We start from the raw sequence: 18,670 nt of genomic DNA, 5'->3' as shown, positions 1-18,670 counted from the left end.
GAACAGCTGTGAGCTATCAAAGTCCATTAAAATTCCTCGGCTGCTTAAAAACCAGCACTCTTAAATCAATAAAAAAAAACAAGTGCGTACGTGTGTGTTTGTTTTAATCATATACAGATTGCAAGTGGAATTGAACATGCACACAAGGCACACACACATGTTTCACATTGCATTGCCCAGTAATGATTGTATCTGCAATATATTCCCTGAGATAAATTAAAAAGAAAGAGAGAAAAACATTTCTAGGCGACTAAACATATTAAGATGCATTCATTCATTCCACATTACAGTGATAATATTTCCCCCCTAAAATGCATTTTGGGTAATAAAACATCTCAAGATTCAGAACATTTCAATATTATTACATTTTTCCCCCAGGAGAATTTATCTTTTTCCAAAGACCACAACAAATCATAATAGCAAGATGTCAGGTTAATGCTTTCAATTCTTACACACGTGCGCACACACACGCACGCTCACATAATTTACCACAATGTACAATAACGTTTTTGTTTTGAGGAATATTTTTGGAGACACACGTGAAGTGAATTTCACAGTCAAAAGCACCAACGTTACATCCGGTCCTTGACAAATAATGAGTGATCAAAGACGAGCACGGTGGGAATGAAATCGATGAGTCCATACAAGGAAATTGGAGCTGCACTTCAACGTTTCACAAGAGTCCACTCACGCGGTCAGCTGTCAGTGCTCACATTGCCGCGGCTGCTACTGATGATGATGCTGATGATGATGATGATGATGGTGACTGCAGTCTTGGTCCCGCTGCTGGTTAGTTTCCAGCAGCCGCAGCATCTCCAGCACAGCGGCCTGCAGGGCTCGGCCCAGCTCCCGGCTGCTGTACGGTCGGCCGAGCGGCGGCACGTGGATGAAGGCGGTGCGGCCCTCCCCCAGGTGTAGCGAGGTGTAGTAGGTGTAGTCGCACAGATACCTGCCAGGAAGCCAGACAGCAACTTTTAGGGTCTAGAACAGGCGTGGGAAAACTATGGCCCGGGGGCCATACGTGGCCTGTTAAGCTTTTCAATCCGGCCTGCCAAACTTTGACCATGATATCAATATTAAATAAGTCATACAATAGTATTAATAGTATTACTGTATTTTTATTTTTTTTAATGTTTTAAGAGTCATTTCAATAAAGAATGAAATATCGTGGTGCTTCCAAGACACAGATTTTGTTGTAACGCTTTTGTTTATCTTCAAAACACATTAAAGCACGCTACATTCGATGATATATTTTTCTCTCCTATGAGGCGGGTCGCCAATACACTCTATCCATCTGTTCCTGCTCTGGCCCCTCTGTCAAATTTTAGAACCTGTTGTGGCCCACCAGTCACAAAGTTGGCTCACCCCTAGTCTAGAATGATTGCATCCAGTGTCACACAGGCAGGAGTAAAAGACAAACTGACCCGCAGGTTACCTTTTCAACCCTTTGGTGGAAAGCAATGAAGTTTACACAGCAGAGTATTAAACTAAAGTTGCATTATTGTTTGTCGTATTGTATTCTTTTCTTTTTTCACCACCTTCACAGTCACTCTAAAGCCTTTTCTTCCCCGTTCCGATACTCAGTTTGAGCTTCAACAAGTCGTCTTGGACTCGTCTACACACCTAAATCCATCAGGTGCTTGGTTGACTGTGTCAACACGCAATTGAATACTTTATTTCATAAAATGGCAGATGAGTGTATGTGGAACTTAGGATTCTCAGAAAGACGGTGCTGTGATGGTGTAGCTACAGAATCTGTCTGGGGCTGCGGGATCTGTCCGGGGGTCCGGCGACTGCCGACGACGTCACATAACTGCTCTATTACGACAAACTACATCACAGTCAAATGTACAAACGGAAGAATGAATGAACGAACAAACAAACAAACGATAGATAGATAGATATCGTTCGTTCGTTTGTTCTATTATATAGATATTTATAATATGATTATATCTATATCTATCTATCTATCTATCTGTTTGACCGCAATGTAGTTTGTCCTAATAGAGTTGCCGTAGGACCCCGGACAGATTCTGTACCTACACCGGCACTGTCTACTCTAGCACGCTGCTAGTTTTGTTCAGTATTTTTTTTTTCTGCAGTCTAATAAGAATATCACATATAGCTCATTTAAAAACAAGAAATGTTCTGTCCCCCCTCTAGAAGGGACCTAATACCTCAACAGAGTAGTGAAAGCAGGAGTACAAGATGTATACATAATGCTGCGTGCACAGCATCCTCCATTGTTTCATCAGTGTAGTAGTTTGCTGTGGAATCACAATAAAATCATCATAGCGTGCACTGACTTGCCGCTGCTCACCTTCCAGCGTCCTCCGACACGGAGAGAGTCACCCCGAGCTCAGAGCCGTTGACTCTCCTGCAGACCGTGTTCATGTCCAGCAGTGAGCGGAGGCAGTCGGGGCCGTTCTCCATGCAGCATTGGGTGGCTGGGCAGTAGCTGCAGTTGTCCAGCCGCTGGTAGCCCTGGTTGTTTCCGCACTGCTCCAGAGTGACGGTGGTGGCTAACCCCGACACACCCACATGGACCACTAACTGCACACAGAACCCCCGGGGAGAAGAGGGGAGAGAAGAGGGGACAGGCTGGTCCAGAGTGGCTGGTGGAAGTCTGCAGGTGGCTTAGAGAGTGTTTTCATTGCCTCGCCTCGCCACTACACAGCTGTAGGGGGTGCCGTTTTGGTACCTCTATCATTGAGGGGCCAAGCGAGATGAAGCGAGTTTAGTGGTGACGTAGCGACGAGCAGGGCACTGATTGGCACAGATTTTCCGACGAAAGGTGAGAGCGACTCTTCGCGAAAACAGCACGAAAACCCAACCGCCATTTCTTTTTTGTAACGGTTCTAGTAGGTGGGGTGCGTTCTTAGTTGTGAAGATGGCTGAGCGATTTTTGCCATGGACAAACTCCGAGGTCCACACTTTTTTGTCAGTAGTGGCGGAAGACAGAATTCAGCGGGACCTGGACGGGGCAGTGCGTAATGTTAAGGTTTACACAGAAATTAGAAAGCAACCACAGACCGAGCAGCAGGTATAAAACAACCTCTACGTTGGCCATCGCTGCGCTGTTGTGTGTCGCAAAGAAATGACGCTGACGAAAACATCGTCCCGCTTTGCCACGTCCACTCCGCCCAAGGTCTCCTGATCACAGAGCCAATGAAAACACAATCGTACCGTGGCGAGGCGAGGCAATGAAAACACGCCCTTGGAGAGTGCTTTCCTACACACCTGTGGCTGGTGCTCCTCCCACAGAGACGGCATCAGCTTCTGAATAGCCTGGTATTCAACAGGAATCTCACACACATGAAGGTTGACAGATTCTCCAAGGCCCAGTTGCTCCAGTTCCTGCAATAGCGATAATTACATAAAAAACAGTTTGCAGAGAAAAAAAAAATCTTCAATTGTCCCCATATTCAACTGATTTCAGAGTTTTTTTCTGCCACCCCAAACAGTACAGCAGAGTCCACTGATCCTGACAACTGCAGAGACACTGATGCAACACACACACACACACACACACACACACACACACACACACACACACACACACACAGTTTACTGATTACCTGCACTGCCACCCAGCTGGCGTTCACTTTGTGTTCCCCAAAAGGCTCAAAACCTGTAAAGAAAAGGTCAAAAAATGTTTTAAAGGAAAAGAGAACACGTTTTTGAAGACAGCCGGGCAGCAAGACAAATATTAGAAAAAAACAAACCCACTTAATTCAAAGGTCTAAGTGTTGGTTACGGTTAAACATTAATTGCAGAAACAGCGCGTGGGGGTGAGCAGAGAGCAACAAAAGAGGGCAAAAGAGGTGTTACGTAAGACTCTCAGCGCATGCATTCAGTCTTGTAACGTCCCATCTCTGGAGCTATATCTCGCATATAAAAATATTCCTTGGAAGTACAGGCATGTCTGCATGGAGACCGTTCTGTGTTTTTGTTTTTAGTCGTAGTCGCTTCATTATATAAATAATAATAAACTTGAGAACGAAACAGTCACTACAGACGGTCACTCCAGTGTCTATGCCTCCTCACCTGTCACTATCACCTTCTTCTTACTGGCCATCATCCCCGTCCTCGGCTTCCAAGGACGCCAGTTGTCACAGGTTTATAATGAGGGGATGAAATATCTGCAGCAGGAATCCCTCACTGCTGTCACCGCCGTCTTCTTCTTACCCGGGGCTCAGAGGAGCACGTCACACATTGGGTCCGCCTGAGTCACACTGCCACCTGCTGGCCAGGCGGACATCCACCTCCACAACTTCACCATCATGAAAACATTACGTCCATTACATTACGTTATTATTATGTCCCGTACTACTACTATTACTGTTGTTATGAACGGGTTAAGAAGGGTTACGTTAGATCAACTGGACTTGTTCTTGCGATCTTGAAGATGTTTCGCCTCTCAATCAAAAGGCTTCTTCAGTTCAGAACTTAAAAAGCCTGTTGGATGAGAGGCAAAACGTCTAATTTAACCCTTCAACTTTGAACTGTTGGTGACTGTGTGTGTGTGTGTGTGTGTGTGTGTGTGTGTGTGTGTGTGTGTGTGTGTGTGTGTGTGTGTGTGTGTGTGTGTGTGTCCAAGCAGCAGTTTGAGCTGGACCTGCAGGGGTTGGAGTGGGCAGCGCCCAGGTGTAATGGACAGGGTGTGGCGTTGCTGAACAAGCTTTTCCCGAGAGGCTTGGCGTCAAAGGGCACTTCTGTGGACGAGGCATTAGAATGAAACGCTGTAAACACCGCGCAGCACCGTGCTGCAGAACCGCAGCTACTCAGGGGAAGGAAAAGGGCAGGGGCTTTGTCTCTGTTTTTGTCGTCAGTGTGGCACAGCTGATGTGATAATATCTAACAGGAACAGCTCTTTGTTTTCCTCCTGTTTTTCTCTCACTCTCGGCGTGCTCTGCCTGCCGTCCACACCCTTGGGTTGCGAAATGACTCACGCACTTCTGGACACTACAGTCTGTGTGGCTCCAGGCTGGCATGGTGTAGATAATGTGCTGCTGCTCCATACAGGGTGGAGATTTGCTTCCCCCCCCACTACTCCCTCCCTCATTCTCTCACTCTCACTCACTTATGATATAGTGCCTCTATGGTTACAGAGTCAACATCCATTGTGACGTCCTCAACCCTCAAGAGGCGCACAACACCCAAAACCTGCTGTGGAGCCGCCAGACAGCCTCATCGCATCTCCCTCAACCCATTCACCTTTCCGGTCCCTCCCCTCCTCTGCCTATGTCACTGTTACCATGGAAACGAGTGATGCCCTCTCTGCTGGATGGTGCTGATGCAGACAGTCTGCTGACGCACCCTCACCATGTCTGAACAACAGCCCACGGTTTCAGCCAACTCGACCACACAGTCAGCCTTCAACACTAGCTATTTTCCCTTTCAGTACGGAATGACACTTTTCTATTTTGCCGCCGTTTAATCAGCCCTGTTGTGGTGGAAAATAGAACATTACATCAAGAAATTAGTTTTGGAGCGAGGATATTAAGAAATGAAATATTTAGACACTAGGACGCCTCTGACCAGTTCATCTAATTGCAATTTTCTCTCAGCTTTCGCCTTTGCACAAGCACAACATGTGAACTCGTCTCTTGGTATCCATCTGCCTCTAATGGGAATAACCATGGTTTCATGTCGGTACAACCACATTTCTGCAGCCTGCTTCCAAACAGTTTCTTCATTCTTCTGTGACACGTTCCTTCCCCTTTCGAGCTAATGCCCACTTTTCTCTCGGTTAACTTTGGTCCAACGTGACATTTCGTTTCAAGCATCTTTCCTCGGTCTTAAGACGAGTTGTTGGCTTCCCTCTGAACACCGTGTTCTCATCTATTCCACTCCAGCTTTGTGTAAGGTCGTCCTAAATTCTGCACTAATGCACTAAGGCTCGTGTCCGACGGAGCCTCGCAGTGTGTAAATCTGTCTTCTTCGGACTCCTGCTGAGGGAGTGTTTTCAGTGTGAGGCTCGCTGTTCTTCCTTCCCTCGGCCTTCGCCTCTCACACCCTCCCCGCCCAGTCTCTGCTCTCTGCTGGCGACCATGGGCTTTTTTATGCCATGACATCAAACCACAATGCATTGCACTGTTTGTAGTTTACTTAAAGTCGCCATGGCAACAAAGGCCGGCCCTGCCCCTTATTCAAATCGCGCCGGAAACCAACGTCATTTCGGGCCAATCTCCGCGCTCTCCAGTGACATAATGGAATTTTTAGGGCTAGAAAGCGAGCGAGGTCTGGCGGTGCGCATAGCCGACGTGCCATCGCGGGAAGACCATACCGTCCGCGGGGCAGGAGAGTCACATTAGAGCGCGCGCCCCCCTCCCGCCCTCCATCCCTCCCCGAGGCAACGAGGGTCTACTGATAGGCAGCGGGACGATCAGGGAGCAGACTGGGGCGCGACGAGGATCAGTGGATTTTCTCACGCTTGGATGACACCGTCCCACCTTCGCCAATGCGCGACGCTCCGCACTCCCTCGTGTGAGGGTGTAGAATGGAAACAGCCCCGTACCCTGGCACCGCGGTCGACCCCCCGAAGGCTCCCGGCGTCTACACCCAGAGCACGATGATGAAGAAGGAAATCAATCTGAACCTGGACGCGCACAACTCTGACCTCAAAACCAACGCCGACGGTCTGCTCAACTCGCCAGACTTGGGACTCATGAAACTCACCTCGCCGGATCTGGAGCGCCTCATCATCCAGTCCCACGGTCTGCCGGCCTCGCAGTTCCTGTACCCGAAGTCGGCCAGCGACGAACAGGAGTTCGCGGAGGGCTTCGTCAAGGCGCTGGAGGACCTCCACAAGCAGAACCAGCTGAGCGACGCGTCGTGCGTCTCCGTAGACAGGCTGGAGCTGCTCGGCTCGTCTGCCACCGTGGGCGCTTCCGCCGCCGGGCTCCAGGCGCCGGACCTGCCCGTGTACACCACCCTGAACGGGTACGCCGCTAGCCCGCTCGGAGGCACCACCATCAACTACTCCACGGACACCATACCGTTCCCGCCGCCTCCGCCGCATCTGGCCGCCGCCGCGCAGCAGCAGCAGCAGCAGCAGGCGGCGGCAGCAGCGGCTCTGTCGCGGCTCCAGTCCGTCGGCCTGGTGAAGGACGAGCCGCAGACGGTCCCGGATATGCAGAGCTTCGGGGACAGCCCGCCTCTGTCCCCGATCGACATGGACAACCAGGAGCGCATCAAGGCGGAGAGGAAGAAGCTGCGCAACAGGATAGCGGCCTCCAAGTGCCGCAAGAGGAAGCTGGAGAGGATCTCCCGGCTGGAGGACAAGGTGAAGAGTCTCAAGACGCAGAATACCGAGCTGGCATCCACGGCCAGCGTCCTCAGGGAGCAAGTGGCCCAGCTCAAGCAAAAGGTGATGAACCACGTCAGCAGTGGGTGCCAGCTTCTGCCGAACCAGGTCCAGGCTTACTGAACTGCCTCTCGTTTGGGATTCCCGTCTTTGGGGGTGCAGGGAGGAGGTTCTGATCAGACTCGTTTAGACGCGCTCCCATCAGAGACAAATCCAGCTGCTTTGCGCTGGACCTGAGACAGTCAGGTCCTAATGAGACCCTCACAGGTTAACCAGCAGCAGCCATGAAGGATGGGGCCTCCTCTGATCCATCAGGCGCTGACAGTGTTTGGCAGCAAAACCGTTCTGCCTTTATTTTTCCAAAAGCCAAACTTTGCTTTTCTTTTCTTTTTTCTTTAGTCAGGGGAAGCCATGTAGCAAAGGTCTATCCAGTCCACAGGTGAAGAAGAGCAACAATCGGTGTGTAAGCTTGGACAATCTCAACAGAGTGCTACCAAATCAGCAGGGTTGCCATCCGTCCTGTATTATAGATGCCTTACTTGTTTACAACTCGCTTAGTGACAAATATCGACTCTATTTTATTTACCGAGGCACTTCTTATTTTATATGATTATATTTTTCCTTTTGTTCTTTTATATAATTGTTCTGCCTTTGCAAAGATAAAAAAAAAACACACTGCATGTCTCGTTGCTTTCTTGTATTCTTTGTACTTTTTAGCATTGCTGTGGCTGCTGTGTAGCTCGTCACTACACACTTCCATGAATGTATGTGTACTTGCTAACAAACTATGTATCCATTGTATAATGGAACTTCAAGTCTGTACCAGACATTTATTAAAAACAATCACTACATCTAAACCCGCCCGTGTTGTTTTGTTGCTACAGTTTCATAAATGCTAAACTTGATCAGTATATAGTTTAGAATGTTTACACAGGCACTGGACCCAACTGTCAGCTCAACTCCTCCCATGGTGGAAACTAATTATTGTAGTGTTATGCCCCCTGCTGGCCACATGGTAACATTAACCTTTTCCTAGAAAATCAGATGATTTGCGGTAAATGGCGGAGCTTCAGGAAAGACTTGCACAGACAGCACAGAGATACTTCTTTGGAATTTGGTTTATTGACATGATTCTTCGCAAATCTGGCGTTACGGGGTCACAGCACAGCTAACAGACTAGAAACTAAATGGCAGAAAATTGGTAGTTACAAGGGTCATCAATAACATATAGGAAGGGAGGGGAAGAGCGTAAACCCATGACAGCTCAAGTTGCAAAGTTTACAACCGTAGCAAAACAGACTAAAAAATTGGTGTGTAAGAGTTACTATCTGAATAAAGCGATTAGCTTCTTTTCTTTTAAATTTAGGTCCAGCATTTGTTTCCTTTTTTGAAGCTATTGCACGCAAGTGCGGTTTTTGGCTCCAAGTCTATTAGGGAGACCTCTTTGGAATGAGCAGCAATAAAAACTGCCTCAACACAAACTCAACACTCAAAAACACACACATTTCCACCTGAGCGGCTGGGTCTGATTCAGAACTGAAGAACTTACAAGAGAGCAGTCTGTTGAGGCAAAAAAGTTCAACACGTGATATCAAAAGACAAACAAACTTCCCAGCGAAGCTGTTCGGATGTGATAAAAGATTCTGACAGTGGAATGTTTAACTTTCCCCTGGAGGAAACTCCTGCAGCTTTCGGCTTGCTGTAAACACGCAGACTTTTATAATTTAATGTAGGGTTTAAGCAAATGTATCAAGTCTTTAAAAATGTGGAGTGCAAGACATGACAAAGACAGAACATTGTCTTAATGCAGTACAAAACAAGACATTCTGAAATGTCGGATCCGTTAAACATATCTTTGTGTGCCACAGCCCATCCGTTATTCCATGATATAAGTAAGTTGCAATGAGACATTCAACATGCCTAAAAATAACACAATGTTCCTGAAAAGCTCATCGACGGGACGCAAAGAGAATGAATAGCTGCAAGATAACAGAAGTCGGAGGAGAGCAGGCGTTGAATCACATGCCTCTGCAGTGAGGGCATGGTGCACACTGTAGGAAGTGAATGATGGTTACACTAGTGCGACCAGGTGGGGGGCCACATGACAAAACTTCAGTATTTAGTTCCTCCTAGAACTGAAGCTGTAGAGTCGGTGGCAGCTCATACGCAATCCAGTCAACCCAAAACATTAAAACGCACCCTTCAATAAAGCACAGATAAACATCCAACATCCCTAACCCTAAAATCATTACTCTCTCTATATATATATATATTATACAAATAATCTCTGTCTTCTAACTTTTAAATGTTATCACACTTTTCTTTATGTCATAAAAAACATATTTCATTCTTTTATCCTGTGATATTCTTTAAAAAAGGAAATAGTAAAAAAAAAAAAAAAGAAAAAAGAAAATAAATAGCAAAGATAGAAAAAAAAAACTTTAAGGAAGTTGAATTCAACATCCAGAAAAATAAACCATCAAATCATTTTCAAGGAAAACTGAAAGGGAGGTGAAAAATGAACTACAATACTTGGAGTACAAAAAGTGCCATTGACTTTTGCCCCTCCTTGTTGCTAAGACTGAAAGCAAAACAAAGTCTCAAACGCCTGGCTTTCATGTCAAGCTGGGATCATCATTTTCTCGGTAATAAACTACCACAGCAATAAGAAGGACTTGTGACTTCACACGGTGAAATCCATGTGAAACCACCTCAAAAACACAAAAACAAAGAAAAACAACCGGCACAGTGACACACAGTTTGGATGGGACTAAAACTAAACAGTTGACTTCATTAGTTTTGAGGTGTGAGCTGAGCCACCTCTTCAGTATTTCTGTCTCACTGACTTTAATTACAGTGTAATGACTGTGTGTGTGTGTTCCCAGTTACTTCAAACACTAAAAAGTGTATTTTCCCCCCATCAAACATAAGCTGGTTTCTTCAGCATTAGCTCTTTCTGCAGTGTATGGTAGTGTTTGTTTGGGTGTGTATAAGAGACGAAGTGAAACAAACTGAAGACAAAAGGTTTGAGATAATTGGATGTGTCTACGTGTGTTTGTCAAGGGTGGTGGAACCTTGTGTTCAGCAAGCACAGTCCTTGTGGGATCTCTGCGGCTGCTCATCCAGCTGAGGACCCAGTTTGCTTCCGGTGACGGTGGGGTCATTGTTGTCGAGGCTCTCTGCCATCCTCTCACAGATGATGTCCACCAGCCGCTCAAACGTCTGCTTCACGTTTATGTTGTCCTTAGCGCTGGTCTCAAAGAACTCAAAACCTGCAGCAGGGTGGAAACGGAGGCTGGGGTTAACACTTATTGTTCCAAGGAGTGGGGCTTATCCTGTTAATCTACTTATCTCATCATGTCAGGGCACATTAGTGCTCCGGCTGCACCGGCACCTCGAACCCCATCCAATTTCTGACTTGCAATGTCTTCATATATTGGCAAAGAAATCTTTATTCTCTGTACTCCAGTTTTGTCACAGGTGGACTGAATTCAGGTGTGACATGAGACCAGCGGCCCTTTCATCATTATTATTATTGTTATTATTACTGTTGTTATAAATAATATTAATAACAATAATAATATATTTTCCAAGTCAATCTGCAATCAAAAGCAGTGTAAAGTACAGGACACTGCTTGAACATTCATTTTGAAAAGCCCATTTAAAGGCACATTATGCTGATGTTATTTGGATAGAGCTCTAGCTCTGTCTGAAGGGTAGGCAGGATAAAGAACGCCTTTAGGATTTTCAAACGCCTTTCTGCTTTTTTTGAGCTAGCCACCAGCTCCTGCTAGCTCCTGCTAAACATCCTGGCTGTGTGTGACACATGTTGACAGGAGGTCAAAGGCCTGCCTCACTGAGTCCTTTTATAAATATGTTGATTTGTGGCTGCTGCAACATCCGCTGCCGGCCCTCCCCAACCCCTGTATGCCTTTGTGCCATTTATAGCCCCAGCAGGTGCAGCAGAGGTTCAGGGAGATAAGGGCAGACTCACCCAGCTGATCGGATAGCTGCCGGCCCCTTTCAGAAGCCACCACTCGCTCATCTTCCATATCGCACTTGTTGCCGATCAGGAGGACCTGAGCGTTGTCCCACGAGTACGTCTTAATCTGCGTTGCCCTGTGAGCAGAGAAAAGAACATGATGTTTATCTATCTGAATACATCTGAATACAAATGAGACGTGAACGTTGCACGACAACTGACACCAACTAATGTCACACGTGCTGAGTGCAGAATCCTTGAATGAGCAAACATGGGAAAAAAACAACCTGATGGGTTTCAAACTGGTTTAAACGATTATTGGGAACGGCTTTTGTGGAAAATTAAACTAAAAGTAAATATTTGAACCTGAACTCTATTGAGATTGCTCCGAGACTTATGCTCAGTTGTTCGAGTGGATTTTACCGACTGACTAGTTTGAAACCGGTTACATGATGCCAGCTCTTTGGATGGCCGCTCACTTTGTTAAAAAAAAAACAACTCCCACAACGGTCAATGATACATTAAAATAAGAGCAGTAAATACAGACATTATTGACACGCGTAGATTATGAAGGGCTTCCTCCTCACCAGTCTTGGACAGCGTTGAAGGACTCCTCGTTAGTCATGTCATACATGAGGATGAAGCCCATGGCTCCTCTGTAGTAAGCTGTAGTGATGGTCCTGTAGCGCTCCTGGCCAGCAGTGTCCTGTACAGAACCCATAACCACTGTTTTTAAATGGAACACAGATCAAACACAAGAAAACAAAAACTAAAAAAACGACAAACCAATCTTGCAATTAAGAATCCAACATGTTGGTGTCAGGTCTGCAGTCACAGAAATGTTAAGATTTAACATTCAGCCATGCTTAGACGCATAATGTAAAACAATTGCACTACAATGATTGCACAATGATTCAGTCGCTAAATGATGAAAGGTCTGAGATGTGCTAGTGTTACAAGAGGTGAGGTGAATTCTCACACAGCCAATAAACAAAAAACATACAAGTCTGGGAAAAACCTTAGGTGAGAAAACAATTATTTGGAAGAGGTAAACAGCTTAAAGGGTCATGAGGAAGGAAGGGAACAGCAGCTTTGTTAGCTGAGAGTTTCAGTTGCTTGGTGTCACGATGAAAAAAGAGGTGTCAACTGCAAAAGTTTCCAAAAACACTGAGGAAACTAAAGTAATAATACTGCAAGAAATTAAAGAATTTAGATCCATAAAATTCCCCCAACGTATAAACTTCCCTCTGCCGCACCTCGGTGCTTTCAGCCGTGCCCGACTAGAGAGGCCGTATGTGTGAGCAGTGTTGCAGAATGCAGAACACTCACGAACAACATTGGCACATGTGCTTGCACACAGGCGTTGACTTCCTCACCCAGATCTGCAGCTTTATCCTCTTGTCGTTCCTGTAGATGGTCTTGACTTTAAAGTCGATGCCCACCGTGCTGACGAAGCTCGGCGTGAACGAGTCGTCTGCGTAGCGGAACAGGAAGGAGGTCTTTCCCACGCTGCTGTTGCCAATGATGAGGATTTTAAACATGTAGTCAAAGTTCTGCTCCGAGACCTCCTTCTGGCCGTATGTGGCATTTGCAGACGCCATCTGAACAATGGATATGAGAACATATTAATTGATCATTAGGAATTCATATTTTCATCACTCGACAGAACAGACATGGCAATAATACAAACTACAGACAGATAGATAGTTGTGAATGTTCAGGCACTGACATAGCCTAGTAGCCCATTTTAGCCTATTTATGGTATGAGTGAGCTGACCTATGAATGTTTATGTATGAATGGATTTGCAAATGCGCCTGTGATGTCTCTGCACTGGCACAAAATAAAGTTTATTGAATTGAACTGAACTGAACTGAATTGTACCTGCACTGTTGTCAACCTGATGTTAGCTTGCTGTTGCTGGCTCTGAGTCATACGTTAACGCTGCTTAACACATCACAGCTGCTTGGGCGTCTGCATTTTTAGTGCAAGTGTTGCAAGTATGAAGCAAAGTGAGCGCAGACAGGAAAGAAGAGATTCTTCAACAAACAATCGTCCACCCCACGCTGAAAAAAACCAAACGCGAATGATCAGGACTTGGCACAGTGCGCAGAACCAAACGGGCTCAACGGTGCCCTCTCGAGTTAATGCAAGGGTTGACCCGCAGCATGAGGTCAGGTCCCACACCATATGGCTGCCTTAATGGCCTTAGTTAGCAGCGTCACCGATGGGGGATGGGGGATGGGGGGGGGGACGGAGATGGGGAGCCGTTTCGCCAGGAGACACTGTTAACACAACTGTCTTAAAACCTCAAACAACCGCTCCGGGGCGACTGAGCTTCCATGGCGGACAAGATTCCCCTCGCCGACCTCCGAGCCTCGCAATAAGATAAGTGGACGGAAGCGAGGTGGCTTAACTAGGCTAAGCATCTGCTGAAAAGCGGATCCTGGATCCCCACCCCGACACCGGGCAGCCTCGGTGGCTGCGTGTCGCTGGCCAGCCAACGACGAATAACCATATGGTTGCCGTTGCTTTACTGAGAAGACAGAAATAACAATAATAATAATAATAATAATAATAATAATAATAAAAAGATGAAAAGCCAGACAAACCCACCCCAAGTAAGCCCGTTCACACACACACACACACACACACACACACACACACACACACACACACACACACATACACACACACACACTTTCAAAAGCCGTTGACGCGCACTCCCTATCCGTGGCAGAGCTAATCTGGCGTTAGCGTTAGCTAGTGAGCAGATATGTATTAACGCGAGCGCCCTGGATTTGACAGTCTGCTTCACGTAAACTGGGGACGACGGGGCGGGGGGACCTCCCGGCGCACAATTATTCATGGATGGAATACTGATATAGAGATGAAGTTAGTGTGCATGAAAATGCGGTCCGCCGGTTTTGGAAAAATGTATATATTTTAGGTGTGGGTCTCTGTTGGTAGCTAGCAGGGAAAACCTTTACCAGCTTTTTAAAGTGCCAGCTGGCGCGCTAGCTAAGCATCCCAGCTATGTCAAATGAAGGTTATCCTTCCGTATTTACGACTGAATATTGAGATTAAACCCAACACACAAGAACTGACAACACATCGAGGTCGCACCTGAGCACTTCCACAGGGTCTCTGGGTGGCAAACAAGAGTAGGGTTTACCTTGAAATGTGTGTTTTTGATCCTCGGCTTCGCAGCAGCAGCAGCAGCGGCAGCGCTTTAGCCCTGTATCCAGCTTTGCACCTGCTGTGGCTCATGCGCGTTGCGCCTGTTGATTGACAGTTCCGGTAGAAGCGGGCGCAAGGAGCGGAAGGATAAATGGGCGTGAGGTCGGGCCAATCAGCGAAGAGGCTTTGATGCATCACTCAGAGCCACGCCCCTGAACATATGTGGGTTTTCGCCCCGCCCCAAAACATTCGATTTTCCTTTGATTATGTATTTTGAAGTTTTTTAGATAACATTTTTTTTTTTGATACATGATATTAAAGAGCACTGAATTTAATGAAAGTGAAGCGCTTGCATTAGGTTTGTCATTCCATTTGTATCTACATAAAATGTCAAAATATATTTATTATTTCATGTTTCAATGTATCGATCAAAGCCACATTACTTTTACCTAAGTGCACCATTGCTATTATTACCTACTACTTCCAGCAGCTTTTATTCATCAGGATACTAAATTATTTTCCCTCTTTGGGCCACCGACGCTTTGGAAACCACATTCATTGTGTTCTTCTTGGAAGCAGATGGCAACACATCAAGAGTAAAGACATTTTCTTTTTTATTGGCAAGGCATACAGTTCTAGTTGGAGAGAGGGCTAACACACCCACAGTTAAACAGCAGAGTTTGGATTGTCAAAGCTGCACAGTCTTAGTTCATGACCCATCTTCAAAAAAAAAGAAAAAAGACCATTTAGAACACAGACACTGATCTAGAGCGGCCCAAGGCCCCACAACTATCATCTTCACTATACATTGGAGAAGCCTCAGAGTTGGATCCTGTATAAATATGTGATCTAAAGAGATCAAAGGGAACAGAGGAAGACAATGAAGTATGTTTCAGAAAAGAACCCAAATGTGTCACTCAACTATGTTTATACCAGGAAAATAAGAGCATGTTTGCTTACGTATCTTTTTTGCAGGAATAAAGGAAAGATAAATAAGATGAGTAACAGCTAAAATCTGCCCCTGTTTGTCTTTCTGACATGTTAACCTACACATAAGTGCTAAGCTTCAGACTTTTGCCATGTCCAGTGTTTCATCCTTTTCTGACAGCAGATAACGGGGGGAGGGAGAAATAAACTGTACATGAAGCACTGTGAAGGAAATGTACAAAATCAAACAATTAGTGACACGCAGAGAAACAGACTGAATGTTGGTGTGTTGTGCTGGTTTAGTTCTTAGGTAGTCCTTAGTGTTGAAGGCATCCTTGAGGTTCCGTCTGTTTGGTGGTGTTTATGGGCGAGAGAGCAAATTGCACATGCTTTACTCCAGCATGTCAGTAATCAAACTGATGACAGGGAAAATTCATTGAAGCTGAGGCGTCAATTAGAGATAAAGAGAAAAAAAATCAACATGACGTCTCTTGCATGTCATTTAAAAGAAAGAAAGGAAGAAGCACACATTAGATTTTGAAAGTACTCCATAAATTCTGCTATATGATGTGAATCTTGTGGCCACTGTCATGCATTTCAACAAAAAGACATTGTTTGTTATATATATTTATATATATATATAATTATAGAAAACATCCACCCTTTGAGAGCTGTAGAGACCCAGCCCATGCAACTTAACCACCAGGCCATCGGCCAAAAGAAAATGGCGCAACAGTCACGTTATACTGTATACGTTTAACTGTACTGGAAGTGCAGAACTGTAAAAGTACCTTACAAAGTGCTTTGGTTTTTTTTTTTTTCTTAGCAAATACATACATCAAACGAGTCAAAGCAGGCATTCTCTATCAGACTCTTTCTCACGCACACACACAACCACACACTCACACACACAGACAGACACACAAGAAAACCCCCACCATTTTAAGACAACATCAGTCTCTGTTGCTGTTTGAACAGGAGATTTATAAAAGAGCATCAGGGACGCGAGGTCAGATTGGCACACGGGGTGCTACAATCAACCGACTTCACCAGTCACTGATGGAAAGTAGCCAGTGGCAAAATGGAAATTACAGTACGGGTTGTGTCATGCTTGCTTGGCACTTGTTCTGTCATCGACTATGTCCCTGTGAAGAGCAAAATATTGATCGATGAGGAAAAAAAAAAGATGAAAATAATTCTGGCACAGGAGAATGTCTCGTGGTAACCTGCTGTTTAGTTTTTTTTTTAGTTTAGTTTTTTTTTTTTTTTTTTTACAGTACAATAACATTAGCATCCTGCTCCAGAACCCTTCTAATTCCCACCCCTTCATCTGTTTAGATGGAAAACTGCATTTTGGTGGATGAATTCACCACATGGATTAACACGCCATGTATCATTTATGTCATCACAGCCACCAATGCGTTTATGTTTTGGCTCAAAGACCTTAAAACCACAATGGACATTAGCCATTAACAACACTGTAAAGTGCAAAAAAACAAAAAAAACAAAAAACTTTTTTGAGGCAAACTGATAAAATTGTTTTAGGAGAGCAAAAAAAGAAAAGAAAAGAAAAGGCAATAAATAAAAACAGAAAAGGTAATTCATAGAACAAAGAGTTGATATTTTGGGAAGTCCTACAAGTAATTTAATATTTTTTTTTAAGTTACTTTCTCTGCATCCATGTGCAACTTCACTTCCATTTACCAACACCAGAGGGCACCACTTGCACAGCCCGCACCGCCATGTGGACGTCCAAACTGCACAGCGCTGCACTCACCCCTGGCTCAAATTTGTCACTAATGCGATGTCATAGTTTAGGAATACACAAATGCAAATGTTAAGCCGAGGATCTACTGCAGACCTCAAAATAATAAGCACAGCCTGCCGCCCACATCGTAAAGAAATTCTCCCAAGTCTGTCAGCCGACCGCAGTCAAATACATGAGTGCAACAATGACAGCAACTGTCTGCTACGTGTAAAGCTTCGTGTGTGTGTATGTGAAGACGCACACGTGACTCTGCCTTAAACATTTGGATTCCTGTAACCACCATAATTGCATGTCAATGTGAGTGTACGTAGGGAAAAAACAGAAATAAAAAAAGTAAGAGGCAGGTGCAACAGCATCAAAATTGCAGGTTTGGCAAAAAAAAGAAAAGAAAAAAAAAAGTCACTGTTCTCACAGCCGTACGTCACTTTCTCACTTTACTATGAAACACTCCAGAGGAAGACAGTTCTGTTAGCCGGTGGAGGGACCACCAGTTGGCTGGTAAAAGTCGAGTGTTTCTGTCTCAATCAATTTTAGTAACGCAGCATGTTTTGAAAACTGAAACTGAAACTGGAAGCAGTTTCCCCGTCCACTTCTGGAGCAGGGATTCAGTCTGTGCATCTCTGTTTTTCTCCCTCTCCCTCTCTCTCTCTCTCTCTCTCTCTCTCTCTCTCTCTCTCTCTCTCTTTTTCTCTCCCTCCAGTGCAAATGACTGCTGTGTGAAGCAGCATTCCTGTCTCTCAGCAGCCCCGGCCTGGCTGCTCTGGTTCCCTGCCACAGGTCCACTGTCACCCTGTCCAAGGAGACCACAGGCGTTGGTGTTCGGCTCGGGCGGGAGAATGACGAGACAAAAGGATGAGGCACTGAAATCAAGAACATAAAAACCAAACAAAAGGCCAAAAGAAGCTAAAACTCTGAGCGGTGCTATGTGCCCAGCCGGAAGCGCGGCGCTGCAGACACCTCCTCCTCCTCCTCCTCCTCCTCTCTGTCTTCCGCCATCATGTCTTTCTCCGAGTCCATCGAAAACGTCCTGGCTGAGTCGGCAGCGAGCTTTTTGGTGAGAAGGCGAGCTGCGGAGGAGATGGTGTCGAATCCGGAGTCCGTTCGGGAGAGTTTGGAGCCGCCGCTGCTGCTCCTGCCGTAGTCTTCCTCCTCCTCGGGCTGACTCCCAGAATCAGACTCCCCTTCCTCCTCCAGCGTCAGCTCGAACTGGAACTTGTCGGCCGCCGACGAGCCCCCGAGGGCCGAGGCTTCCCCGGCGAGGACCCCCTCCTCCCGGCCCTCCGGGTGAGGGGAGGGACTGTGCGGGATCATGCTCTGGTACCACTCTCTGTTGTCCTCCAGCGTGTCCAGGATCTCTTGCGCGTCCGGGTGCACGAGGTCAGCCCACGTCTCCCACAGGGGGTGGACGATGTAGTCGATGAAACCCACCTGAGGGAGGAAAACAGCAGGGAGAGAGTCAGCTGCAGCCGACAGACAGTTTTCACATTCTCCCACTGCCTCTACAAA

At 46.0% G+C, this 18,670-nt stretch overlaps 4 protein-coding genes across 9 annotated transcripts in view; 1 reads left to right on the top strand and 3 right to left on the bottom strand.

The window, feature by feature from the left end:
• Positions 1 to 90: 90 nt before the first annotated feature.
• Positions 91 to 4,275, bottom strand: LOC142885006 (pyroglutamyl-peptidase 1-like). Its single transcript, XM_076021078.1, has 5 exons — positions 4,048 to 4,275; positions 3,579 to 3,631; positions 3,241 to 3,357; positions 2,321 to 2,553; positions 91 to 949 (listed from the first exon to the last, which is right to left on the bottom strand). The coding sequence occupies exons 1-5, from the start codon at positions 4,079 to 4,081 to the stop codon at positions 727 to 729; spliced, it is 660 nt and encodes a 219-aa protein (XP_075877193.1). The 5' UTR covers positions 4,082 to 4,275; the 3' UTR covers positions 91 to 726.
• Positions 4,276 to 6,244: 1,969 nt separating this feature from the next.
• LOC142884997 (transcription factor JunD-like) lies at positions 6,245 to 8,166 on the top strand. Its single transcript, XM_076021057.1, has one exon. It carries the CDS (start codon positions 6,503 to 6,505, stop codon positions 7,430 to 7,432), a length of 930 nt encoding a protein of 309 aa, XP_075877172.1. The 5' UTR covers positions 6,245 to 6,502; the 3' UTR covers positions 7,433 to 8,166.
• Positions 8,167 to 8,409: 243 nt separating this feature from the next.
• Positions 8,410 to 14,609, bottom strand: rab3aa (RAB3A, member RAS oncogene family, a). 2 transcript variants are annotated; one of them, XM_076021058.1, is made up of 6 exons: positions 14,465 to 14,590; positions 13,174 to 13,355; positions 12,668 to 12,892; positions 11,879 to 11,997; positions 11,304 to 11,428; positions 8,410 to 10,581 (listed from the first exon to the last, which is right to left on the bottom strand). In XM_076021058.1, exons 2-6 carry the CDS (start codon positions 13,222 to 13,224, stop codon positions 10,391 to 10,393), a joined length of 711 nt encoding a protein of 236 aa, XP_075877173.1. In that variant the 5' UTR covers positions 13,225 to 13,355; positions 14,465 to 14,590; the 3' UTR covers positions 8,410 to 10,390. The 2 variants fall into 2 exon arrangements, with proteins under 2 accessions (XP_075877173.1, XP_075877174.1); XM_076021059.1 differs by lacking the exon at positions 13,174 to 13,355 and having other exon boundaries at positions 14,465 to 14,609.
• A 457-nt stretch (positions 14,610 to 15,066) lies between these two features.
• The window catches only part of pde4ca (phosphodiesterase 4C, cAMP-specific a), a 42,059-nt gene continuing 38,455 nt past the window's right edge, over positions 15,067 to 18,670 (bottom strand). For all 5 annotated transcript variants that reach the window (XM_076021056.1, XM_076021051.1, XM_076021052.1 and 2 more), the window contains one exon: positions 15,067 to 18,592. In XM_076021056.1, coding sequence (XP_075877171.1) covers positions 18,086 to 18,592 — 507 coding nt within the window. In that variant the 3' untranslated portion in view covers positions 15,067 to 18,085. The remainder of the gene's footprint in view (positions 18,593 to 18,670) is intronic.

The sequence above is a fragment of the Nelusetta ayraudi genome, unplaced genomic scaffold (genome assembly GCF_046127955.1).
Source record: "Nelusetta ayraudi isolate G7.1 ecotype Tasmania unplaced genomic scaffold, CSIRO-AGI_Nayr_v1 ptg000011l, whole genome shotgun sequence".
In the NCBI taxonomy this organism is placed as follows: Eukaryota; Metazoa; Chordata; class Actinopteri; order Tetraodontiformes; family Monacanthidae; genus Nelusetta; species Nelusetta ayraudi.
Note: the sequence above shows the minus strand (reverse complement) of the source record. Positions and strands in the feature narration are given on the sequence as shown.